This window comes from Prenolepis imparis, unplaced genomic scaffold, assembly GCF_030444845.1.
Source record: "Prenolepis imparis isolate NDT839.2.m4 unplaced genomic scaffold, iyPreImpa1.0 SCAF_14, whole genome shotgun sequence".
Lineage (NCBI taxonomy): Eukaryota > Metazoa > Arthropoda > Insecta > Hymenoptera > Formicidae > Prenolepis > Prenolepis imparis.
Window position 1 is genome coordinate 7,343,238 of NW_028141172.1, and position 27,928 is coordinate 7,371,165.

The 27,928-nt window shown below is 29.8% G+C and overlaps 3 protein-coding genes and 1 pseudogene across 3 annotated transcripts; 3 read left to right on the forward strand and 1 right to left on the reverse strand.

The window, feature by feature from the left end:
* The first annotated feature begins 667 nt into the window (after positions 1-667).
* LOC145945292 (fatty acyl-CoA reductase 1-like) lies at positions 668-8,835 on the forward strand. The gene is made up of 9 exons (XM_083054199.1): positions 668-975; positions 1,300-1,548; positions 2,097-2,242; positions 2,403-2,512; positions 3,341-3,533; positions 3,951-4,199; positions 4,300-4,476; positions 7,599-7,679; positions 8,683-8,835. The coding sequence occupies exons 1-9, from the start codon at positions 763-765 to the stop codon at positions 8,762-8,764; spliced, it is 1,500 nt and encodes a 499-aa protein (XP_082910325.1). The 5' UTR covers positions 668-762; the 3' UTR covers positions 8,765-8,835.
* A 319-nt stretch (positions 8,836-9,154) lies between these two features.
* LOC145945602 (fatty acid synthase-like) lies at positions 9,155-17,511 on the reverse strand (annotated as a pseudogene).
* Positions 17,512-21,281: 3,770 nt separating this feature from the next.
* On the forward strand, positions 21,282-23,246 carry LOC145945603 (histone-lysine N-methyltransferase SETMAR-like). The gene is made up of 3 exons (XM_083054659.1): positions 21,282-21,855; positions 21,941-22,232; positions 23,096-23,246. The coding sequence occupies exons 1-3, from the start codon at positions 21,282-21,284 to the stop codon at positions 23,244-23,246; spliced, it is 1,017 nt and encodes a 338-aa protein (XP_082910785.1).
* A 1,337-nt stretch (positions 23,247-24,583) lies between these two features.
* LOC145945382 (small ribosomal subunit protein uS11A) lies at positions 24,584-26,484 on the forward strand. Its single transcript, XM_083054346.1, has 4 exons — positions 24,584-24,712; positions 24,827-24,977; positions 25,180-25,267; positions 26,013-26,484. The coding sequence occupies exons 2-4, from the start codon at positions 24,829-24,831 to the stop codon at positions 26,229-26,231; spliced, it is 456 nt and encodes a 151-aa protein (XP_082910472.1). The 5' UTR covers positions 24,584-24,712; positions 24,827-24,828; the 3' UTR covers positions 26,232-26,484.
* The last annotated feature ends 1,444 nt before the right edge of the window (positions 26,485-27,928 follow it).

The window sequence follows — 27,928 nt, forward strand, 5'->3', positions numbered from 1 at the left end:
TTATAATGCTGCAACGTACTTCTATTGTGCAGAAAAACATAGATAAATTTCTTTTTAATATTATATTCTCCTTGTAATTATTATAATATTCCACGTAAAATGAATTATCCATGTAAAGGGCTTGTTGATATAAGGTATTTCATAATATAACAATAACATATTTAATTCGTATTTTATATTTAAAACAATTGTCAACAGAATTTTACGAAAACAAGTCTAAACATTATAACAAGATGCAGCTTAAATCAAAAGACATATTTGATATTTCTTATCTCCGCTTATGTTTCTTTTATTTTTATATTATGTCTCTTGTTTGATATTTTATCGGCTATATATATCGGATTTCTGTTTCGGAACTTTAAACAATATCGGATGTATTCCGTCACCTTTCTTTAACATCACATTCAAATCGACGGATATTTAATAACGGGTATTTAAGATTATTGGTGAATGATACATACTAGTGGTCAATGCTGCATAAAACTGCCTGCATTGTGTAAATTTATTCTTTCACCTTTGACCTATATTTCCTGTTTATTGATACATATAATTTCTTTCTCTTTCGCCCCCTCCCTCTCTCTCTCACTCTTTCTCCCTCTCTGTGTTTAGCTTTACCATTTGTATATAATCGAAGAATCGTTTGACTAATGTTTAGTAACAATATCGACTTAAAAGAGACAATAACGTTTTTAAGTACACTTTTGTATATAATTTTTGCTGTTGCTTCTACGTTGTTAATTACATTTGCTTTATTTTAATAAAATGGATAAGGATACAATTGATCCAGCCAAGTCGATTCCGGCGTTTTACGCTGGACAAAGTATATTTTTGACAGGCGCAACAGGATTTCTAGGCAAAGTATATTTTGAAAAGATACTGCGATCTTGTCCGGATGTTCGAGAAATATTTATATTGATGCGTCCGAAAAAAGAACTGAATCTTAACGAAAGACTCGAAAAAATATTAAACTTACCGGTAAGTTATTTATCAAAATGGATATTTCTTTTGCAACACACAGCATTTCTTTAAGAATTGTTATAACATCTCGATAAGAAGAATTTTTGGATTATCTTTTTATTATGTTATATGTCAATAGAAAATTAATTTTATAATTATAAAATTTGATAAAAAAGTGTATGAGATATGAAACATTGAGAGAAACGTTTAGAGTAATTTAATGAATTGTAGATAGTCATAAAAAAATATTTTACAACTTTTGTGTAAAAATATCTTAGTTAAAACATTATGCTAAATATTCTAATGAATATACTGTATATACATAATATTTTTTTATTTCAGTTATACGATAAATTACGAGAAGAGCAACCTTTAAATTTCAAGAAATTAATTCCAGTTTCTGGCGATATCAGTCAAGAAAATTTAGGTTTATCGACTGTCGATAGACAAATGCTGATTGAAAGAGTAACTATAATAATTCATGCGGGGGCAACTGTGAAATTTAACGATACCATAAAATATGCCATCCTTACTAATACTAGATCAACGAGAGATATATGTATCTTAGCTGAAAGTATGAAGAATCTAATCGTAAGTAAAGTGCGGGATTGATTCTGCATATTCATGAAAAAAAATCTCTGATTGTATTCTATTATGTGAATTATCTTATATTGGGTTTTTATTTAGTTTGCGATACACTAACATTTTCATTGCACATTTATTTCTAGAAATGTTTTTTATAAACTATGTCTTTCAAGCTTAATATTTTAAACATATGTACACATACATATATTATGTATATATTACAATGTATAATATTTACAAAGACATTTTAAAGAGATGTATCTATTAATATAAATTATTTTTTGTTGTTATAATTGTATGTAGATTTTATTGAATAAGAAATTTAACTGCTTATTACTTAGAGATAAAAAATTAACTATAATAACTATTAAAAAATTAAATTAAATTAAAAAATTGCAAAAATACAGAATAATCTATGTACTTTGCGCCCCTGATATATTTGAAATTAATATTTGAAATTGTGAACATGCCTGAATTTTTTGTTTCGAATAACTCTAACTATAGCATTTGAACTAAAATACAATTTTAATATTAATTATTTTTATCTGTTAAAGGCCTTAGTATATGTTAGCACAGCATATACACATTTGAATAATCCATTTATAAAAGAAAAAGCGTACCCACCTGTAGATGATTGGCGAAAAATGATCAAAATGGCTGAGTCATTGGATGAGCATATCTTGAATATCTTAACAGCTAAGTAAGTGTATCAAACAAAATCAAATATATCACCTATGTAAATTTTTATGTGTCAATTAGAAAATGTAATTATTCCCTTTTATTCATATTATAATATTCCAATTATTTTCGATCATTATTTTATTGTTTTATTTATTTCAATGTTTGTTTGAAATGTACAGGTGTTTGAATAATATTCCCAACACTTACATATTCTCGAAAAACTTAGCGGAGAGTATAATACAGGAATATTCTTTATTCTTACCTTGTGCGATTGTGAGACCTTCCATAGGTATGTAACTTTTTTCTTTAATGTTAAAAACAGGATAATATAATAATATTACGTGACTTTTTTCTTTTTCTTTCTCTAATGCAATTTAAACATGTTAAATATATTTTTTTTTGTTTTATATAGAACATTTTAAAATAAAATATTTGCTTTTATCACGATGAAATACAAAATGTATGAATGAATGTAATATACAAATGCAAATAATCCAGAAAAAATATATATGCATCTAAATTTTAAAGCTTACAAATACTTAATAGCAGATTAAATTAAACTTTATATTCGTATAATAGTTATTATATATAATATTATATTTAAACGTATTGTTTAAATATTATTTAAACGTAATGTTAGTTGAAACAATTTATATAATTATTTTAAATAACAATATATTTAAATATTTAGTTAAATTTGCTTATCTAATTAAACATTAAGTTAAACAAAAATTGAAATTAAATTTTTAGGCTTGCAGTTCTTCGTTTTTCATTTTTATTAATAAAGCGTGATTTACATGATGCTTTTTTACTAGCTATTAGCTACTCTCTAATTAGCACTAGTCTTTCTCTTTTTCTCTAATCAAAATATTTCAATTTTACTAACTACTAATAGCTAGTAAAAAAGCATCATAAAATCTATGTTTAATGTACAAGGAGAGAGAAGATATATATCGCTCTCTTTATATATTATAGTAATATACACTGCTGTTTGTGAAAATTGCAACACAGCTAAATATCATTATTCCTTCGTGGTGTTGCAATTTTCACAAACAGCAGTATATGTATATCTAATAATTTAATTATAATAATCCAAGAAATATATTCCGTTTGTTAGTGATCCATTCGTTAAAGGATCCAATCCCAGGATGGATTGATAATTTTAATGGTCCAATAGGATTATTGGTTGCGGGCGGAAAGGGATTATTGCAAATAGTATACGCTAGTAGTAATGTATCATATAATATTATACCAGTAGATACTGTCATCAACACTATAATTCTCGTAACTTGGAAGCTTGGATCGACAACGTATGATCATCAGTATATACATATTATCAATGCATCTCTACTTACATTAAGCTACAAACGGAAATTATCTTAATTTGAAACTAAAATGTTGTCATTACAAGCATTATTCAATTTGTTTTGTTTTTTTGCACCAGAATTTAGAGTTAAGAAGTCACATATTTATTCTCAATTGAATTTACATATGACTTTCTCTGGAATGGAATTAAACAAAGGTTTTAAAAATAATTAAATTTTTAAAATTTATCTACATTCTTAATGTTTAATTCGTTAAAATATGTTAATAAAAAATTTTTAATGTTCTGTAATAATATCTCTCATGATTTATTTAGCAATCTTATTTAAGATATTCTAAAATTTAATTCATAACATCTTATATAAATAATGCATTGATTAATTTATACTATTATGTATTATTAGTTTCAGACCAGGTTCTACATTTTTTGTTGTCAATAACACTTCTCCAAATGAAGAAAATATATTATTTCGTGAATTTACTACTATATTGTTGAAAATCGAAAACGAAATACCATTCGAAAACATTTTTTGGACCCCTAATACGTTATTTACTGAAAGTTCTATTATGTTTTATGTATTGACAATAATATGGCATATCTTACCAGCTATATTAATAGATCTAGTTTTAAAATTTTGTGGACATCGGCCTATGTAAGTATCAAACAAATAAAATATTTAAGAAATCAGAAATTTTCAAGTCAGACTACTATTGAAAATGTAATTCATATATAAATATGTGTACAACATATAGGGTATTGGAACTGCAGAGAAAGATATATGTGACCAGTTGTGCTTTGCAACATTTTATGTGTAAGGAATGGAAATTTGATAATACAAACAGTCGAGATCTAATGTCACTAATACCACCTGGTGACCGAGAAATGTTCTCGATCGATCTTTCTGGTTTCGATATGAAAAAGTATCTCAGGTAAATATAAATGTATAGCTTGTAAATAGAAGAAAGAGACGCATCAATCTATATGTTTTTGGGCTGTCGTTTTTAATTAATAATTATATAAGAAAACTTATATTTATAAATATATATATATATATATATATATTGCCGATATATATAGTGCCGATTACGTGAAATAATCTGTTTTGCAATGACAAATAATAGAATGTGAACCTGCAAAACTGCTGAATAGAAGGTCCACTTTTCTGAATTGCACGGCGTGAATCAGTTGACGTAACTCAATGGGATAAAAAACACGTAAAAATTTGAACTTTTCTCTTTAAAATGCGCTTTGGCGGAATTCGATACGATAATTTTTCACTGAGTTATGGCAATTTGAAAAAAATCGGTTTTTTAAGGACAAATTGTAATTTAAAATGTGTATCTGCTATCTTTACCAATTCGAATCGTTGCAATTCTATTCAATAATGTTGCATTGAATGCGGAGGTGTCCCGAAGCGAGCAAATTGTGCCGGGCATCTCGCGCAAACAAAGTCCGAGTAGGATATTTGCGGGGTTTTTGCCGGTGAGAGTTCGGCACTACTTCCTCGGGGATCGGAGGGTATCCATGAGGATTTTCCCCACGTAAAAAGAAGTAAAAAAGTAAAAAAGTAAAAAAAGTAAAAATAAAAAAAAATGAAAAAGTAAAAAAAAAGATACACAGATGTGATTTCAAACAATGACTTTTTCTTTCTTTTTTTTTATTTTTTCTTTTTTTTACTTTTTCATTTTTTTTATTTTTACTTTTTTTACTTTTTCACTTTTTTAGGAAAGTGGATTCTATTCAGCAGTTTTGCAGGTTCACATTCTATTATTTGTTATTGCAAAACTGATCATTCCACGTAATCGGCACTAAAATTTTCTCAAACTACAGACTTCAAGCTTCATTTTCGTTTTTTGAACACCTCGATATCATAATTATTAGCTGATTGTGAGTTATAAATTCTTGAACTTTGACAATTTTTTACTACTTTTCAAATGTACCGTTTTTTCTTGGCCGAGTGCGTATGTTTGGCCAAGAAAAAACGGTACATTTAAAAAGTAGTAAAAAATTGTCAAAGTTCAAGAATTTATATATATATATATATATATATATATATATATACATGGTGTTTTCGGGTTAAATAGCCAAATTTAAAATATGAATTCAGGACCTCAAAACAAACAAAAATTTTATCTGGAAGTTTGCTCGCAAACGCTTCGTTGAAGAGATATTTTGAAGTTTATAACTATAGGAATGAATAATGTCGTATATATAATATATATGTATATATATATACATATATATATATATATATATATATATATACCAGGTGTCCCATTTTAAAGGACCCACTCAAATATCTCATTGTCAGAAACACTGCGTTAAATCGAAAAATGTTTCCTACAAAAGTTGTAGGGTTTTGAGGAGGACATAACATAATAATATTTATTTGACCTTGGGCGGCATCTCCAAGGTCAAGTGAAGGTGAGAATTTGAAGGTGAGAAGGTGAATTTTGAAGAAAATAAAAAAATGCTTCAGATAAAAGTTGTTCAAATTAATTAGTAGAAAAAGATGTTAGAATAAAAAATATGGGTTTCCATTTAAAAAATTTATTCTCACCTTCACTTGACCTTGGAGACGCCGCCCAAGGTCATATGAATATTACTATGTTATGTCCCCCTCGAAACCCTACAACTTTTGTAGGAAACATTTTTTGATTTAACGCAGTGTTTCTGAGATATTTGAGTGGGTCCTTTAAGATGGGACACCCGGTGTATACAGGGTGTCCGGTAATAGTCACGTCAACCGTCGTGTGCAGATTCCTGGGATCATTTGGAGACGATTTTTCCTCAGCAAAAATGTCGAGACACCAATAATTTTCGAGTTATAAGCGATTGAAAATAAAGGGTTTTTCGCAAACTAAGTCTTGTGGAAATAAAATAATAATAAATTCACATTCTTCAGTTAATTTTAGGTAGAGTTTACTTTAATAAAATTTTAATATAAGGCTTAGTTACAAAGATACATGATGGCAAAAATTGAAAACATGCAAAAAATAATGACCTCCCTCGACATTTTCGCTGAGGAAAAATCGTCTCCAAATGATCCCAGGAATCTGCACACGACGGCGTGACTATTACCGGACACCCTGTATATATATACATACTAGATATTGGTCTCTTTTGATTATGTATTATTGTATTATTAATTGTATCACAATTTGATAATATTATCTTCAACTCTTAAGCAAATGACTTTTTTGTAAAATAATAAAAATAAAAGAAAAGATATATATATATAAATTAGAGTTTGAAAGAATGTTAAGAAGTTTGAAATAATTTTAAATTTATATATTTATAAAATTAATTTTTTTCAATGTTTTACTTAAATAATCTTTTTCTATTTTTTTTATCTTTTAATTTAAAACTTTTAATAAAAAAAGTTTTTATGTCTATAAGATAATAATTCAGATGAAATCAACTCATTTACCTACATTCATTTAATTGACGGAACAAAATAAAAATTATATTATCTATAAATTACAAAATACTTAGTTTATCCTAATTTTTAATTCTTTTAATTGTATTACAAAAAAAGTAATAAAAATAAAAACAGAAATAAAACAAATTTTTTTGCTTTAGCATTTTGTATAAAGCTTATACACTAGAATATTATCAAGAAAAATATTTATTGCTAATTAAATTATACAGTTGATCAGAAAAAGGTTCATGAAAAGGTTCACAAAAAGAAAAACTTTTAATTTGAAATAATCAATACAAATTAATTTAACATGTAAACAAGTAACATATAATGGACTTATAATAAATAAACTAATAAGCGCGTAATAATAAACTAACTTATATCAGATTTCTTATAAAAAAACTTAATTTTTAATTGCTGAGAAATAATATATCACAATTTATAGCAAAGATTAGTCGACTTTGACACTTTTCCTTTAATGTTTTTGTATGTTCAATGTATAATTGTGTTTTGTGTATGTTCAATGTATATAATTGTGTAATGTTCAATGTATAATTGAAGATTATAATTTAAGTTTAAAATATATATTTAATATTTAATATTAATTTATATTTATTTTATCATTTAAAGAAATGGACTAATAGGTGTTAAAAAATATCTCCTTCATGAAGATATGAATCGATTAAATGTAGCCAAAGCTCATTTTAAAAGGTGAGTTTAAAATATGCTGAAACATTGTTGTGTCGTTTAAATATGAGATACAATGATATGTGGAAATTAAAATAATAAATTTTATTTTAGGTTAATATAATGTTATTAATAACACATTGAGTAAAAAAATCACTTTTTCTTTCTTTCCAAAGTGCGATAGTATGATTTTGAAGATTTTTTCAGGAAATGACTAAAATTCAAACAACCATAACTTGATGAAAAAAAGTCGTACAATCATGAACCAAAATTTGTTTGAAAGCTCTTGAATTATACTTTCAGATGCCATTGAGTTTATTTAAAAACTAGTTCTCTTCTTGTCGCAAAAAATGTTAAAAATGACCAAAACGCCACCACGCCATTTTTGACCCCTTTCATTTCAATTTATTAAAAATCCTGACGTGTTAGGCAAATTCTGACAACGGTATCATGTTCAGCGCAAAAAAATCTTCAGGAAACGTACTATCGCACTTTAGAGAGAATTTTGTGTCCGACTGTGTAATTACATTGGTCAACATTTTTCGACTTTTTTTATGTCACAAAAGGAATGACAGATCATTTCGATAGGATTTTTCCCGTAGACTCTGAAACCCAAAATGTTCCATCACGTCACATTGTTGAGAAAAAAACGAGGTCAAAGTGTCAAAAAACCCTTTTTTGGCACATTTTGAACCTCTGTCACAAAGAAACGGGATGTGATAGAATACTTTCTGTGGGCTCAAATTAAAGCTTAAACCTTAAACTTTAATGTTTTGAAGCAAAAAAACATGTGACAATACTGTGAAATCGTGTAGCACAGGTTTTTGACTGGACGCGCGCCGATTTTGATCTCGCGTTTGACAATAAGACAATACCAAAAGTAGTTAAAGTGTGAACAAAACTATTTTTGGGAGGTTTTCGGGATCGCTGATTTTGAATTTGATAAAAAAGGTCAAAAAATGTTGACCAGTGTTATTCAAGATATTTTTAAAATGCATTAATTATGTGTATTCTGTTAATATTTTAGAGTAAAGCTATCTGTTACAACGTTCAAAGCTTTTATCGCTATTAGTATACTGTGGATGGTGATCCAGTGGATGTACTCTTAAACAATTTAGATCACTGATTTAAAAAATGTATGCAATATATGTTATAAATAAACGTAAATTTGTTGAAAAAAGTGCTTTTTTCATCCAGTTATATTTTTACATATATCATATTTTAATCGTCATATTTGTTTAAAGATCTTTCTTCTGATCGAATTATGTCAAATTTTAATAAAATTGAATATAATATTTGAAGTATAAGAAATTATTTTTAATGTTTTGCAAAATTATGTTAGTAATTATTCTATTAATTTTAATTGTATCTAATTTTAATCATATTTGTTTAAAGATCTTTCGTTTGATCGAATTATATCAAATTTTAATAAAATTGAATATAATATTTAAAATATAAGAATTACTCTTAATGTCTTGCAATAATTATTCTCCTACTTTTTAATTTACCAATGCTTCATTAATAAATGATGCTATTTTGTCATTGTTCATCATTGTGACGTGAGTACCTTCCATATAATGAATTTGTACTGCACTTTTCGTAACCTAAAAGGAATTTCTCTTATAAGAAATATTTTAAAAATAATAAAATACACTTACTCCAAAAAAGGAGTTCACTTAAAATTTGGGAAAAAATTATCAAATTTCAAATGACAATAACTTCGTAAATAATAAAGATAAAAAGGTTTATAATAATCGAAAATGAAGCTTGGAATCTCTACTTTAAGAATCTATTCATTTTAATGTTGCGAGATAAATTTATTGAAAATGGCAGAGGACAAAACAAGAGCATGCAAAATTGAAAAATAATGGTCCGAGTTCGCCACGGCACATGGCGTGAGTCAAATGTCGGCACTCAATGGGATAAAAAGTATATGATAGTACAGAGTTTCCTCTTTAAAATGCTTTTTTAATCATCTCGATACGATGATTTTTCGCCGAGATATTCACATTTGAATAAAAAGGCAACTTTTTACTTTACGTATCGAGATAATTAAAAAAGCATTTTTTAGAGGAGACTCTGTATCATCATATGCTTTTCATCCCATTGAATTACGACATTTGACTCATGCCATGTGCCGTGGCAAACTCGGACCATTATTTTCCGATTTTGCATGCTCTCGTTTTGTCATCTGCCATTTTCAATATATTTATCTTGCAACATTATAATGAATAGATTCTTAAAGTAGAGATTCCAATTTTCGTTTTTTATAAACCTTTCTATCTTTATTATTTACGAAGTTATTGTCATTTGAAATTTGATAATTTTTTCCAAAATTTTAAGTGTACCGCTTTTTTTTTATATACCTAATCAAATTTATCTTATATAGACCATAATCCTTTTCCAAAGCGTTGTTTGAAAGTGTAGGTTTTAATAGTATTATAGATGATTTAAGGAGTGGCAATTTAGATATATCATAATCTTGTATAGCTATAATATGATCGTAAATTGTTGAACATACAATTTTTTTATTTTCAACAGTTAATTCATTGTACTCCTTCGAAAAGTGAATAAATGCTTTTAACTTACTTTCCCATGTATTGCATTTATTCAGCTCAAATGCAAGCTGTAAATAATAATATCGTATGCACAATTTTAATAACGAAGTAAAACAATCTGCATTTTAAACTAAGACAGTATGTTTATATTATATTCTTACATACTAAATTAATATACTGAACATATCTATATTCTCTTATTATCCAATTACTTTTTCTGTACTTTTAAACTATATAAATCAAATTATTTTTTTCTTTTGATCACTAGTAAGAATTTATTAATTAATCACTCTTATAATTTAATATATAAGCTTGTATATAATTTGTGTATGCAACTTGTAAACATAAAAGCTTTAGTGATAATTGTTATATTTTTGTTATTGTAAATATTATATAACATATATCTGTATTTTTTTCAATAAATTACAGAAACTTTTCAAAACTTCTATAACTATAGTTATATAAAAAAAGGATAATAAAAAATTTAGTTTATTTTATCATTTTAATGAGCATATTCTAACAAAATATTTGATATATTCTTTCTCCGTATTAAGGCTCCTGGGTGCTCACCGCGGCCATATTGGAATCGTGACGTCAGAGCCGAGAAATAACACGTTGAGATTTCTTAGATGCCATTTCTAAATAAAAACATATTTGCATAAAATAACACTTAGATCTCTTTAATACACTTCTAAAAAACGCCGAAAACTATTCTTTTCCCTTGACAGTCAATCAACAACCGTAAAATGATCGAGATATCAGACTTTGACATGCGGAATGACTGCGCATGTGCAAAGACCAGACGGACTGGGCCTCATAATATTACATTTTACAGCTGTTGATTGATTATAAAGGGAAAAGGATAGTTTTCGGCGTTTTTTAGAAGTGTATTAAAGAGATCTTAAGTGATATTTTAAGCAAATATGTTTTTATTTAGAAATGGCATCTAAAAAATTTTAGCGTGTGTTTTCTCGCCTCTGACGTCTGAATTCCGACATGGTCGACAAGGTACCAGGAGCCTTAACTATACGTAAACACAATTTTGTAAATCATTTTTGAAATAAAAAGTCATTATGTGTTTTTGATAAACATTTTTGACTAACCATTTCATTGTCCGATCCATGGTATAGTTTCATCAAATAAAGTAGAATGTTATTTTGTATTTTTTGTTCTGAAGGATGATTAAAAAATTTCTTAATCAAAAATTTCAATAAATCAGGAGCTCCATCTATAAGTATTAAACGTCCAGAGAAATTCCTAGCTTCTAATAATCTTGCTAACTCGATGGCAATTAAAGATCCAAATGAATAACCAACAATTAAAAAATCTTTTTTAATTGTTTTTTTTTTACTTTTCAGTTTTTTCAATATATATGCTAGAAAAATAAATATAAACATATATGATATAATATATTCAAAAAAGGCGAGCGTGCGTGCGCTCGCGTGTGTGTATGTGTGTAATCGAATATTGTTATTCAAATACACAGCATTTTAAATATATATATATATATATATATATTTAAAAATATTATCTTGTAATTTCGTACAGGCAGAAAATATGCTGCCGATTTCGTAATTGAACGAGTAGCACCCGGAGTATGAAATACACTGTGTTGCAAACATATCGCCAAAGATTTAATTTCCGATTCTATTCGTTTATATAAGCTTGCAAAGCCATCGATTCCTGGTATAAAAAATATTTCGCTTCCAACAACTTCCCTCTTTGTACCGATTTCTACATAAATATCTGAACTCAACTCCGAATCGTTAAGTTTTCGAGTTAACATTTTTAAACTATCCAATTTTTTTGTGTCAGCTTCAGCAGCGTCATGCACTTTTTCTTGCTCAGCTACATTTGTCATTTGTTTAAGTTTAGCAAAATTGAGATTTCGAATATCTTGTACTGTCAATAAAATATCGAATTCTCTCTCAAACGTCTGTATAATTTCCTCTGCCATCATTGAATCCACTCCTAGTTCAGCCAACGACGAGTTTGGCGCCATTATATTTGAATTTTTCAATCCTATTTTAAAAATAAGAGAAAAAATTAAATATTTTGATGTGAATTTAACCGGATCTTAATCTTAAAAAATAATTATTAACAATTATTGAAGTTTACATTTTTTGTAATGTTTTCAATGCACTTAGTTATTTTATTATAATGTACTGTTAATAATATTATTGAATAAATATTTACTTTGTAAAAATGTTTCGGCACGTGTTTTTTTTACATATGTAATAGTTGTTTATGTCTCAGCGACAATCATGCTACTTACGATTGACCGATCTTGTAGTAAAAATATTTCTAATGTATTCAAACAAGATGATATTTCTTGTTGTAATGTACCTCCAATAACAAGTTCTTTATCGTCTTCTTGCATATCTGCGACAAGCCCAACATCACCAATAGCACCCCATTGTATTGCCAAACCATGTAAACCTTCTTTCATTCTTCTTTCACAAATTCTTTCCATTACGGAATTAGCCATTCCGTAATTCGTTTGCCCGCGTTGCCCCTTCCACATGAAACGGAAGAAAAAACGACAAAATATCGAAGTTGGGGACAAATTGTTCTTGATAATTTATCCATCATTTTTGTCGTCCATGCCTTTGATAAGAAGGAATCTTCAAATGTTTGCGAGGTCTGATTTTTAATATGCTATCTTTCAACACAACTGCAAGATTAAATATAGCATCCACAGGACCTTGTTTTTCAGCAAATTTTAATATAGATTTACAGTCTTCGTATTTCAAAGTATCAGCAGCTGTAACGATTTGTACATTCACACCATAAGATTGCCATAACGTTACTCTTGATCGCTGATAACCGTTCTTTATCCCAGTTCGAGAAGTCAGTACTAGATTTTTTGCACCATGTTGAATCAACCAAATAATTAATTCTAAACCAAAATCACCTAGACCACCTAAAACGATGTAGCATTTGTGTTCCAGGCAGTAGTAACGGGGATGTGCGAGTATACACGCATTCAAGGATTCATCTTCTTCATGAATTTTTATCATTATTTACAAATAATATTGATTTATGTAAAATGATAGTATATATATTCTAAAATATCAAGAAGAAAGAAAAATGAGAAAAAAGATGAGAATAAGAGAGTACGAAAAAAACGACAAGAAACTGTTAGAAAGAACAAAGACAGATTGAAATGAAGATTACAGCTAGAGTAAATATAATCGGCACAAGATCTATAAGAATGAATAAACTGTCAAATGAAGTGTGGCTGTACAATAAATGAGTAAAAAGAAAGAATTAAATGTTAAATAATTAATAATTGAGATGTAACAGTTAGAAAAAATTAGTTTAAAAGAAAGAGGATTATTCTAAATGAACGAATGAAAAAACCGATAATTATGTGCGCAAATATTTAAAAAAAAAAATTAAACTAAAATAAAAATTTGTAGCAATGTTTTACATTGTACACTGCTGTGTACATACAATATACAAGTTGCATCTCGATTATATTAATAGGTGATATAAACGGAGATTGAAAAAAAAGATCAAGAACAAAAAGATGGAAATACAGAATGGAAGAATTACAGAGGAATGAAATACCATGGACAACTTTTTTGTACATATTAAGCATAATTAAGCGAATACAACATGCGAATACAAGAAAAATATGCTGATTAATTTTTTTATTTCAAAGTCTTTTTTATCTCAACTTAAATATGGAAATAAAGATAGGGTATATAATAAATTAAATTGAAGGAAGATTGCAACTTTTGATTGCTGGCACACATTGGTAATATAATGACAATTTAATTAAAAAGATTGCATGCACACACACACACACACACACACACACACATTTCTTGTGTGTGAACCTATTATTTCGATTAATAAACTCCCTCCATTGTAAGTATAATTGAAAAATATTCGTATCTTGCCAATATGCTTCCCAGCAGCCATATATTTAAACGCAACTTCTACTTGATCCTTTTTGAAGACTTTTCTGCATAATGGTTTGATAGCACCATTTTTTAAACCTTCTGTTATTTTATTCCTAAGTACTGTTTTACTCTTTGGTTTCGCAGAAAATAATTTATCTAATAGGATGCCGTAGAAACTAATGCCTTTTGATGTGAATAAAGTTAATTCTAAAGGACTATTGGCAAGCATGTCATATTTTCCAATTTCGAGGAAACGACCGCCTTTTGCTAAGCAACGAACGGATGCTTGCAGTTTCTCTTCGGCTAAAGAATTCAAAACGACATCCAATCCGCGATTTCCTGTTTTCTAGATAATCATTTGTTCAAAACTTGTGTCTCGAGAATTTTCGATATGATCCTCAGGTATAGAGGGAAAGGTTTCTTTTATAAAGTTTCGTTTCCCGATACTCCCGACCGTTGTAAACACTTCGCAACCTTCGTAAAGCGGGAGATGAATCGCAGCTTGACCAACGCCTCCCGCACCAGAGTGAATCAATACTTTGTCGTCCTTCTTCATTTTACCTCTCAGATATAAAGCGTAATAGCATGTGCTATATACGCAAGGAACCGTCGCAGCGTCTTCCATCATCCAGTTGTCAGGTATGATTCAGCTGAGATGTTTGTCAGCTATGCGAATATTTGCCATTCCTCTGAAAATAATAATTTAGAAAATGTATTATTTATTATATTAAAGTTACATTAAAATGTTTCTTTTTATTTTAAAGTATATATATTGTTATTTTATATTATTTATTTATATTTATTTTATTTTAAGTATTGTATATATATAAGAAGTATAAGTAAAAAGAAATATAAAATATAGCAATTCTTGTAGTTTTTATATCATATAAGCATTTCTAATTAAAATTATAAGAAATATATAATAAAAATTTATAGAAATATATAAAATATATAAAATATAGCAATTCTTTTATTTCTTATATTCATTATAAGCATTTTTAATTAAAAGTATAATAAGAAATATATATAATACATTTATTTTAAACAATTTATTTACTAAAATTATGTTAAATAAAACTATGTGTGTATTATACCCAGATGAACACAATCCCATAATTCTTTGTTTATTTTTATTAAAACCAACATATTCCATTCGAATTAAAGTACTACTATTTGCTTTGTCTGAGGTAAATTCCTGATTGAGTCTACCACTAGCTATCATGACATCTTTAAAATTTATAGCCGCATAGACTATCCTTATTAAATTTTCTTTATTCTCATCGTTGACAAAAGATAATTTGTCTTGCATCCAACATAGAGTGCTCAGATCACCTGGCACCTAACATAAATAAATATAACAAACTATTTTAGTTCAATTAAAGTTACAGCAAATTGTTATTTCATTTATGAATGAACAAGCAATATCAATTATTTCAGTTTTTCTTAAATAAGGAATTTTCTGAACGTACCATCTGAGTAACATAGGCACTCTCTACGAGTTTTGGTTCTAATGGTGGTAACGGAAAATGTCTGTAAGATCCCCAGATCCTACCGGAAGATATAACATTGATAGGTAAATCCAGCTGTAGCTGTTCCATGTACAACGATTCTTGTAATGAAAATGTAGGCGCATCTTTATCTTGAATAAATACACCTCTAATCATTTCACCGCCCGGTTCTTTTCGCAAACAATTGACAAGGCCAATTAATCCACATTCAAAGTCTCCTTCTGCGACGACTATTATATTCATATTTGTTTTCTCTTCTACATCCATGAATGATTTGAGTTTGTCTACCCATGAGAATTCATGATTGTTTACATGCACTATCTGTTGAATACTGCCAATATATTGTATTTTTTCCTTAATAATATATAAACATTTTATCATTGGTGCGTTTCTCCAAAATTACTTTTAACCCATATCTATCAAGACATGAGTAGTCGTAGATAGCATCCAGTTCTTCCAATGTTAGAAGAAATTCTTTTGGCATTATGACAGACAACAATTGTTCATATAATTCATTTTTATTTTTTGTTAAAATTCCGAAACCTATGATTATCAAACAATTTTCATTACTTGTCAGTTTACCAAATTCTATTGTAGAAACATTGTCAGGCAAAGCGATGTCTTTGAATCGTTCATGTGTTGTTACCAGTTTGATATCAGATTGAATTTGCGATAAAACATCTAGAACTTTATTCACAAGTAAACAATTTAAATTTTCCGGCACTTGATTGCTGTCCTCAATAAATTCGATGACTTTTATGTTTATTATATTGTAACATTCAAGCGCAATGTGCACTGACATTCTTATTGCATCTTGCAAAGATATCATTTTTAGATCTCGATGAGCATTAAACTTGTATTCTTCAAGAACGGGATTGGCTGCTCTTTGTCGGCGAGATGTAGGTGTATCCACGACGCCGGATATTTCTATTCTTCCAGATATTAAGACATACAAATACTTATAATTTTGTACAAGGACATCTGCAGTATAACACACATACGATGACATATTAGATATATATTTTCCAAGAAATAACAGTCGGCTATAAATTGTAATTTCATTTGTATCATTGTATCCCACATTTATAATACTGCAAACTTACGTTTTTCTTTATTTGGAAGTTTTTCGATATGTTTTATGTGAGATTTCGGGTCGATTACTAATTTGCGAATTCTTGTTGGTACAACAAGACTTCTCGAATTCTGTCCTAAAATTATTAACTGTAACATGTTGTCCATAAATGTTACCCAGTTATCAGTCCAGGCAATATGATCATTCTTTCCCGTAATTGATGCGCTTTTTAGTCCACGAAATTCGCCAGTGTATTGATAACCACGAAGTTTCAATTCTTTATATTATAGATATCTTTCATACTCATTTCCTCTTTATCATTGTCATTTCGATCAATAAATGTAGTACATATTTTCTCGTCTTTAATGTTAGCTGGAATTCGTATTGTTCCAGTAACAGTGGCATTATTTCCTTCGATTATTTCGAATTTGTTACTATCTATAACAATACAGATATTAATTTATATATATATATATATATATATATATATATATATATATACAGGGTGTTAAAAAAAAAGGGTAAAATATTTTAAGAGGATTTAGTATGCCTAAAAACAAGTCGAAAAGTCTTAATAAACATGGGTCCGCAAATAAACCGTTTTTGAGATATTTTTAATTTAATTTTTTTTTATATTTTTTAATAATTTTTATTTGTTGTTTAAAATATTTATTTTTATTATAATTTATGCAGAAAAATAAGTATTTTACCTTATCTTAAAGAAGATGCTCAAAATGACCTCCTTCCATGTTTATGCAGACCCTGCATCTTCGCAATATCTCAAAAATGACTTACTTGCGGACCCATGTTTATTAAGACTTTTTAATTTATTTTGAGGCATACTAAATCCCCTTAAAATATTTTACCCTTTTTTTTAACACCCTGTATATATATGTATATATATTCGTCAAAAAAATTATCGCAACACGTAATCAATATCAAAATTTAGCATAAATTCAAATAAGCGTATTTCCGCGAAAAATTGTCGTATTTCAAAAAATTTTTTTTTGTTTTAAAGGGGTAAAGTCTCTACTTTAAGAAACTTTTGTTCGATTTTGATTTTATTCTCTCCCCCTTTCTTCATCCCTTTAAAAGGAAGGACGTGTTTTTTTTTCAAAAAATTGCACAGTTTGACGAACTCTACGGAGTGTACTAAATTTTTTCCGCAAATATCATCATTACTATCGTAAAATATGGACTTTTCTCTACAAATTAAAAAAAAATTGAATACCGTACAATTTTTTTTCGCGAAGTTACGGCGTATCAAAATTACCTATGCATTTTTGCCTATATATTCAATTACCGCCAACATTAGCATTATCCGATGGGCACTACGGGGAGGTTGCTAGTCGGATTTTGCCCATCGTGTGTGTGTTTGTGTGTGTGTGTGTGTGTTGGGGCAGGAATATATGTGTTCGTATTTAAAATTGTATATTTCTGCCTCGTCTTCGGATGACCTCTTGCAGGCGCTCACGCATATTAATGCAGGCTCTAATTGTGGATTGCAGAATTTCGAACCATATTCGATGTAGGGCTTCCAATTGCTGCAAATTGGTTGGTAGTCTTTCAAAATCATGCAGCCACCTTCACATTAAAGGTCATCCGAAGACGAGGCAGAAATACACAATTTTAAATACGAACATATATCGCTACCCCAACACACACACACACACACACACACACACACACACACACACACACACACACACACACACATACACATACACACACACACGATGGGCAAAATTCGACCAGCAACTTCCCCGTAGTGCCCATTGGATAATGCTAATGTTGGCGGTAATTGAATATATAGACAAAAGTGTATAGGTAACTTTGATACGCCGTAACTTCGCGAAAATAAATCGTACGGTATTCAATTTTTTTTTAAATTTGTAGAGAAAAGTCCATATTTTACGATAGTAATGATGATATTTGTGAAAATAATTTAGTACACTCCGTAGAGTTCGTCAAACTATGCAATTTAAAAAAAAAAAAAAAAACACGTCCCTCCGTTTAAAGGGATGGAGAAAGGGGGAGAGAATAAAATCAAAATCGAACGAAAGTTCCTTAAAGTAGAGACTTTACCCTTTAAAACAAAAAAAAATTTTTTGAAATACGACAATTTTTCGCGGAGATACGCTTATTTAAATTTATGCTAAATTTTGATATTAATTACGTGTTGCGATAATTTTTTTGACGAGTGTATATACCGGGTGAGGCAATAATTATTAGCACCTTAAATATCTTTATAAATATTGATTTTAGACAAAAATGATTCAAACAAAAGTTGTAGGGTTTCGAGGGGGACATAACATCGTAATCAAGAATTGCCCTTGAGTGGCATTTTTCAAGGTCATTTAAAGGTCATTTATGTTTTTTTAAATGGAATTATCTAAACTTTTTTTATATAAATCGATTCCCCACAATATTCACTATAAAAAGTTATAAGGGCAACATGGCCAAAAAATGAATAGTTTACGAGATATTTTATAAATTAATGCAAGCATGTCAAACACGCGGCCCGTGGGCCGCATGCAGTTCGCCAACAAAAAGACTGCGACCGAGACTTTTTAAAAATCTTTCGAAAAAAATATTATTTTAATTATTTTTAAGTAAATAATATATTAAATTCTAATTTTTTTTGGAAGATTTTCAAAAAGTCTCAGTGGGTCGCAGTCTTTTTATTGGCGAACAGCATGCGGCCCGCGGGCCGCGTGTTTGACATGCTTGCATTAATTTATAAAATATCTCGTAAACTATTAATTTTTTGGCCATGTTGCCCTTATAACTTTTTATAGTGAATATTGTAGGGAATCAATTTATATAAAAAAAATTTAGATAATTCAATTTAAAAAAATATAAATGACCTTTAAATGACTTTGAAAAATGCCACTCAAGGGCAATTCTTGATTACGATGTTATGTCCCCCTCGAAACCCTACAACTTTTGTTTGAAACATTTTTGTCTAAAATCAATATTTATAAAGATATTTAAGGTGCTAATAATTATTGCCTCACCCGGTATATATATACATATATATACATATATATATATATATATATATCTGTGTTTGCTGGGATATAAACATAACACAATATGTATAAAATATATAACATATATATATATATATATACATTAGTATTATATTGGCAATAATAGTCAAACGCAGATATCAGTGCGCAAACAAATTAACTTTATTCAATCAATTTACGAACGTTTCGACCATTTTTTGTGGTCATCTTCAGCGTATCGCTATGAAAATCAATAATTAAAACGCGTTACATTAAATCTATACATTCTTAGTCTAAGCTAAACGCGTTACATTAATAGTCAAAACAAAACAAACAACAACTGTCTGAGAACTAAATTTCAACATTAAAAATCGCAAGTCACATCGTCGTTACATTTTTAAGATGTCTTGTTAACAATTATATTTCGACTAATGACGTCATCTCGTCTAACAGTCTTCCTGCTGGTCTTTAAGGTTGACAGACCATCAAGCCATAAGAAACCCTCAGATCTAGCAAGAATTCTCCAATGCAAAGACGAAAATAAAATATTTTAACAGCAAATTACTTACAGTATGACGTCCATAATCAACTATATAATTTTACACTTTAATTGATACAGAATCGAACATGAAACGGTAGATATTAATTATAACAGTTTCTGTCATTATAAATAGATATGATATCTCACACAGCCGTTATCAAAATGAGCTGTGAGAATGTCTGTAAGGTAATCGAACTATTGTTTATATAATGTATTTATTAGTTTTTTCTCTCAAGGGCGTTAAACATTTATTAGTCTTTCAATCGACGAAAGATAAATATCCGGTAAACCTTCCGTGTCCGTCTGCAAATTCAAACCATTTACTTGTTTTTTAATAAATATCATTTCGGAAATCAGTCTTCTATAATAATAAGGGTCCCTGTCTAAGATCTTTACATTGTCCCAACGAAAATCATGATCGAAACTCAGTCTATGCTCCGTGATTACTGAACGATTCGAGGTATTTCTGTTAATGTGATTTCTATGTTCCTTTATTCTGGTGTTTAATTGTCTTCCCGTTTGTCCCACATACGACGCGTTACAATCCCTGCAATCTATCTTATATACAAACGTAATAGTACCATAAACAAACGTTCTCGGGGAGGTACTTGAACTTTTTTTCTCAACATCCACTTTGTCAAAAGAGGGGCACGGTAATAGGCTTAACAGACAAAGTGTTCTTTCTCTCTCATCCAGAATTTCATGAGAAAAATTTGCGATTTGTAGTCAATGTTTTATTCAACAATTACTATCCTTTGGATTTCATTTTTCACACTATTTTGGAGTGTGTGTGTGTGTGTGTGTGTGTGCGTGTGCATGCGCCTATTACTTCCTAAAAAATAATATACGAGGGTGGTTTGAAAAGTCCATGCAAAGTCAGAGAGATGGCACCACTGGTGCGTATCGGGGTTATTTTTAGTTAGTAGCATCTCTTGGAAGAACACACACCAAGTTTCAGCCAGATCGGTCTATTTCGCTGTGTTTGGCGTTCGTTTGAATCGAGAAAGTCGAGTGATTTCCAAAAAATGGATGAAAGAGAATTTCGTGTGTTGATAAAACATTACTTTATGAAAGGCAAATCGCCTCAGAAGACTAAGGAGAAGCTTGATAAACATTATAGTGAATCTGCATCTTCGATTAGAACAGTTTATAAGTGGTTTCAAAATTTTCGGAGTGGCCATATGAGCACAAGTGACGCTGAACGTTCTAGACGCCCTATTGAGGTCACTACTCCAGAAATCATTGATAAAATCCATGATATGATGATGGATGATAGAAGAGTGAAGGTGCGCGAGATTGCTAGTGCTGTGGGCATCTCGAGTGAACGGGTACATAATATTTTGCATCAACATTTGGGCATGAAAAAGCTATCCGCAAGATGGGTGCCGCGATTGCTCACAGTTGACAACAAACGAAATCGTGTGAGGTGTTCCAAGGACGGTTTGCAGCTGTTTCAGCGGAATCCACAGGACTTTAAGCGTCGTTTCGTCACTGTGGACGAAACATGGATACACCACTACACGCCTGAGACCAAGGAACAGTCCAAACAATGGGTTGCCAGCGGGGAGTCTGCACCAAAGAAGGCGAAGACTTCTTTCGGTCGGGAAAGTTATGGCGATTGTCTTTTGGGATTCGCATGGAATAATCCTCATCGACTATTTGGAAAAGGGCAAAACTATTACAGGTGCATATTATTCATCGTTATTGGACCGTTTGAAAACCGAGCTGCAAGAAAAACGTCCACGATTGGCCCACAAAAAAGTCCTTTTCCATCACAACGCACCAGCTCACTCATCTGTAGTTGTAGCCGCAAAATTGATGGAATTAAGGTTTCAACTCGTTCCGCATCCTCCCTATTCTCCAGATTTGGCTCCCTCGGAATACTACTTGTTCCCCAATATGAAGAAATGGCTGGGGGGAAAGAGATTTTATTCAAACGAGGAGGTGATTGCGGAAACGAATGCCTATTTTGCAGAGTTGGACTAATCTTATTATTTGGAAGGGATCAACAAACTGGAGCAGCGTTGGACGAAGTGTATAAGCCTAAAAGGAGACTACGTTGAAAAATAAAAAAAGTTTATCTCGAAAAATTAAGTAGTTTTCATTTTTGCACGGACTTTTCAAACCACCCTCGTATGTACTAGGGTGGTCGTTAAATGGAAGATCATGTTGGATGGTCATAAATCAGCTCCAAATGTAGAAAAAATGATTCTCTAATTTTTTCAGATTTTTATTTTCAGCCCTGAGTCTCCCTGTTTGCACGTGAAATACCTAAAACAAAAGCCCAATGTATCATCAGGACTACCAATACAAGAAAATAAGCTGTATTAAAAACGAATACAAAAGAAATTATATCTTCAACAAAAAAAATCAATGGAAAATAATAAATTAATCGATATATTGATTACTCCGTAAAATAATAATTTAAATTTTTTCACTCAATTTGTGTGTAGTATAACACACAACTCGAGTGAAATACCTCATATACGATGTTTTACTATTTTCACGGCAATGAAAGGTATTTCATAAAATGTCGCTATTTTAGACTAGAACTAACTTAAATAAATATTTTTTAAATGAAAAAGAAAATTACGTGCCAACAGGGAGACTCAGGGCTCAAAATAAAAATCTGAAAAAATTAGAGATTTTTTTTTTCACATTTAAAGCCCATTTACGACTATCCAACATTAAAATTCTGAAAAAACCCATATAAGGACCACCCTAATATGTACATATATTGAAAGACATTGCCCTTGCATTTTACTGATAGTGCGTAATGCACTACGATACCATTTTATATCATAAGATTTTACCGACATAACAAAAATTTATATGACAGCGTCACACTTGGCAAAACTATGAACAGAGAGAAACCTGAGAGCGGCCACCGCGATTTAGCGGACGCGTGTACTGATGCGCCCCCTGACAAAGTGGACATGAACTACGTCGTTACGCTCGGTAAAAAACATAGAAATGGTTCGAATCCGTGATATGGTTCATATCCAAACTACTCGGATGAGAACCGAGTTGAGAACCAAACCGATGAGTCAGAGAAGGACCAACAATCCATCGCTCTAGCTTTGTCTCACCAACGATGAGCGTCTCGTGGACTCGTGCGGCGGCAGGCACGAGATTTCGCCTCTCGCGCGTAGCGTTCCACGTAATTCGAGGACAAAATTTTATGACGTTAAACTTTGGGCAATATATAAAAAATTAAATATATTAAATGTAAGGTGTAAGATCAGATTATAAGTTGAATAAAAATTATATCCAGTTTTTTGAGTACATTAAAAAAATTGTTTTTTGAAAGTGTATATTAAAAAAAATTGTTGAATTAATTTTGTTTTAGATGAATAAATATTCTAATTTGCATAAATAATAAAAAAAAAGTGCGAGTGACGGGAATTGAACCCCACTCGTAGTACGTACACTTAAGTCCGTGGTTATCACGTTACTGATTGTGAGTCGGGTTCGATTCCCGTCACTCACACTTTTTTTTATTATTTATGCAAATTAGAATATTTATTCATGTAAAACAAATTTAATTCAACAATTTTTTAATTTGCACTTTCAATAAAGCGTTTTATTATTTGTTTCATTTTGTATTAAATATAATGTGTAAAATCAGATTATAAGTTGAATAAAAATTATATCGTTTTTTGAGTACATTAATAAAATTGTTTTTTGAAAATGTATATTAAAAAAAATTGTTGAATTAATTTTGTTTTACATGAATAAATATTCTAATTTGGATAAATAATAAAAAAAAATGCGAGTGACGGGAATCGAATCCGACTCACAATCAGTAACGTGATAACCACGGACTTAAGTGTACGTACTACGAGTGGGGTTCAATTCCCGTCACTCGCACTTTTTTTTTATTATTTATGCAAATTAGAATATTTATTCATCTAAAACAAAATTAATTCAACAATTTTTTTTAATATACACTTTCAAAAAACAATTTTTTTAATGTACTCAAAAAACTGGATATAATTTTTATTCAACTTATAATCTGATCTTACACCTTACATTTAATATATTTAATTTTTTATATATTGCCCAAAGTTTAACGTCATAAAATTTTGTCCTCGAATTACGTGGAACGCTACGCGCGAGAGGCGAAATCTCGTGCCTGCCGCCGCACGAGTCCACGAGACGCTCATCGTTGGTGAGACAAAGCCAGAGCGATGAATTGTTGGTCCTTGTCTGACTCATCGGTTTGGTTCTCAACTCGGTTCTTATCCGAGTAGTTTGGATATGAACCATATCACGGATTCGAACCATATTCTATATTTTTTACCGAGCGTTACGACGTAGTTCACGTCTACTTTCTCAGGGGGCGCATCAGTACACGCGTCCACTGAATCGCGGTGGCCGCTCTCAGGTTTCTCTCTGATCTGGCAACACTGGTCTAGGTTCTCTTTTAAGGACATAACCTTAAAATCTATCTTTGGTATATTTATACACATGTTCTTTTTCTCTTTATTTGTCTCTCTCGTAGTAAATAGAACAGCAACATAGACGATCGATAATTGCCGATTAATAACTGAATACGTAATTTCTTCAGAAATGCCGCCGAAACGAGGAAAGGTACAGAAGGAAGAGGTTCAAGTCTCTCTTGGACCGCAACTCCGTGAAGGAGAAGTAGTCTTCGGAGTGGCTCATATCTTCGCGAGTTTCAATGACACATTTGTACATGTCACTGATTTATCGGGCAGGTACGTATTATATTAGATTATGTTTTGCAGATATAAGTATAAATTTAACAACTCTTAGGTCTGTTTATTTTCAGCTGAACCAGTTGCACTAGTTCAGACTTTATCTCTTTCCTTCCAATGTGGAGTAAAAAAGATAAATTCTGAACTAGTTCAGCTGAAAAGAGCAGACCTCTTATGATATATAACTGTGTCTTTGATTCAGGGAAACAATCGCCAGAGTTACTGGTGGCATGAAAGTGAAGGCGGATCGTGATGAAGCCTCACCCTATGCAGCTATGCTTGCAGCTCAGGTATGATTGATTTAATTTACTTTTTGTACTTAAATTAATTCAAGAAGTTAGTGTATTATCCATCCAGGCAGTATTTGAAATAATAAATTTTTATATTCTAAGGAGCATTTATTTTTGTCGAAGACCAAATTCTTTTTGATAATTGAGAATATGTGTATATATGTATATCATACACTTTTTTCTAAAAAAAGAAAGCAAACATTTACATGTAATATTACATATAGGAAGATCTAAATGTACAAAGCATGATTAATAAGTTTAATCATGAAATATATCGGGTGTCCCATTTTAAAGGACCCACTCAAATATCTCAGAAACATTGCGTTAAATAAAAAAATGTTTCCTACACAAGTTGTAGGGTTTCGAGAGGGACATAACATAGTAATATTCATATGACCTTGGGCGGCGTCTCCAAGGTCAAGTGAAGGTGAGAATAAATTTTTTAAATGGAAACCCATATTTTTTATTATAACAACTTTTTCTACTAATTAATTTGAACAACTTTTATCTGAAGCATTTTTTTATTTTCTTCAAAATTCATTCTCACCTTCACTTAAAGTTAACCTTCACTAACCTTGGAGACGCCGCCCAAGGTCAAATGAATATTACTATGTTATGTCCCCCTCGAAACCCTACAACTTTTGTAGGAAACATTTTTCGATTTAACGCAGTGTTTCTGACAATGAGATATTTGAGTGGGTCCTTTAAAATGGGATATCTGGTATAACTTTATTGTATTTTGCAGGATGTTGCAGAAAAGTGTAAATCGCTGGGTATTACAGCACTGCATATCAAATTGAGAGCTACAGGAGGTAATAAAACAAAGACTCCTGGTCCTGGTGCGCAATCTGCTTTGCGTGCTTTAGCCCGTTCCAGCATGAAGATTGGTCGTATTGAGGATGTCACTCCTATTCCATCAGATTCGACCCGTAGAAAGGGAGGTCGCCGTGGACGCAGACTATAAGTCATGATTATTATTTTCTGCATCTTATTATCTTCCAATAAATAATTTCAAGAAAAAAATATTGCATTTATGAGACATATTTCTATATAGCCTTTTTCGAGAGAATTCGTATATACATATATAAGGACTTTTAAAAAAATTTTTAAATTTAAAACTACATTCTACATATTCTTTATCATAAAAGCATAGATATAACTACATAGATTATTATTTTAAAAAAACATTCTTTTAGAATAAAAATTATATATTGTTATTTATTATGTTCAAATGAATTTATTTAGTTGCTAACAATTTTTTAATTATTTATCTTCTGACATCTTTTCCTCTATTTTTATGACGAATTTATGATATCAGTGATTTTGTGGAAGATATACTATTAAGATATTTTTCCGTATTGATATTCAATGTTCATTTTGTATCAGAAAACCATGTTAACCTACATCTGCGCACACAATAGAAAAAATATTACGAATAAGAATTAAATTAGATATTAAATATGTAAGGCCCTGTGCACAATAGGAAAAATATTAGGAATAGGAATAAATATTAAGCATTAAGCTTCCTGCACAATACAAAAGTACAAGCAATAGGAACAAAAAATAGAAAATATTCATCAATAGAAGCAAAGAATATCTATTGTTATTCCCTAATATCTATCTGCTTCTGTTGATGCATGGATATTTTTATTCTCTGTTCCTAATTTCTATACTTTTATATTGTGCAGTAGGCCTAATGCTTAATATTTATTCCTATTACTAATATTTTTCTATTGTGCGCAGGGCCTTACTAGTTTATTAGCCCTTACTCCTTTATATTTGAATTTATATTTTTATATCAGAGTTTTTTCGATTTTATTATTTTAAAATAATTCTTATTCCTAATATTTAATATTTATTCCTAATATTTTCTGCGCAGGGCTTAACGCACAATGAAAAAGATGAAAATATAAATATAAAAATTATGTTATCCAATCATATAAGATAACCAAAAATATATTTTAGCTTATAAATTTAAAATTTAAACAATATAGATTTAGACATTCCTATAACCATAAGAGTACAATATAAGGGGGGGGGGGGGGAGAAACAATATAATATATAAGGATTATAATATAAAGAAATCTCTAATCTCACAGCAATATTTTTATTTTATCACGTTTAGTGTTCTTCAATTAGGAATTTTACTTATATTAAAGAGAAAAAAATATATACTTTAGAGAAATAGATGCTGGCGGTGGATTCGCGTCCTATCAACAATTTTAAGAAAAAGATAATAGTTTTGAAATTTTACATAGATAATTTTATAATAATCTTTTAGACAAAATTTTTCCTTTTCTAATTAACAGCAGTTTTAAAAAATCTTTAATTTCAAAACAGTTTATTAATAATTGCAAGCTATTTATATTTAAATTTTTTAAAAATAATCTACAAAAAATAGAAAAATCTAAAAATTCTTTATTTGGACGTTCAAAATTGAGTAATATTTTTTTAATTTCCTCTTACAATTAGAATATTCTGCTTTTTTTATAAATTAGTGTATTTTATAAAAATTAAATTAATTTATGAATAATAAATATATATAAATTTATAAATAATTTTCTTTATTTATATTCATGTCGATATATTGTTCTCCACTGTTTTATTAATATTTTTATTATATACATATTATTATTTTATTACATATATATATATATTTAT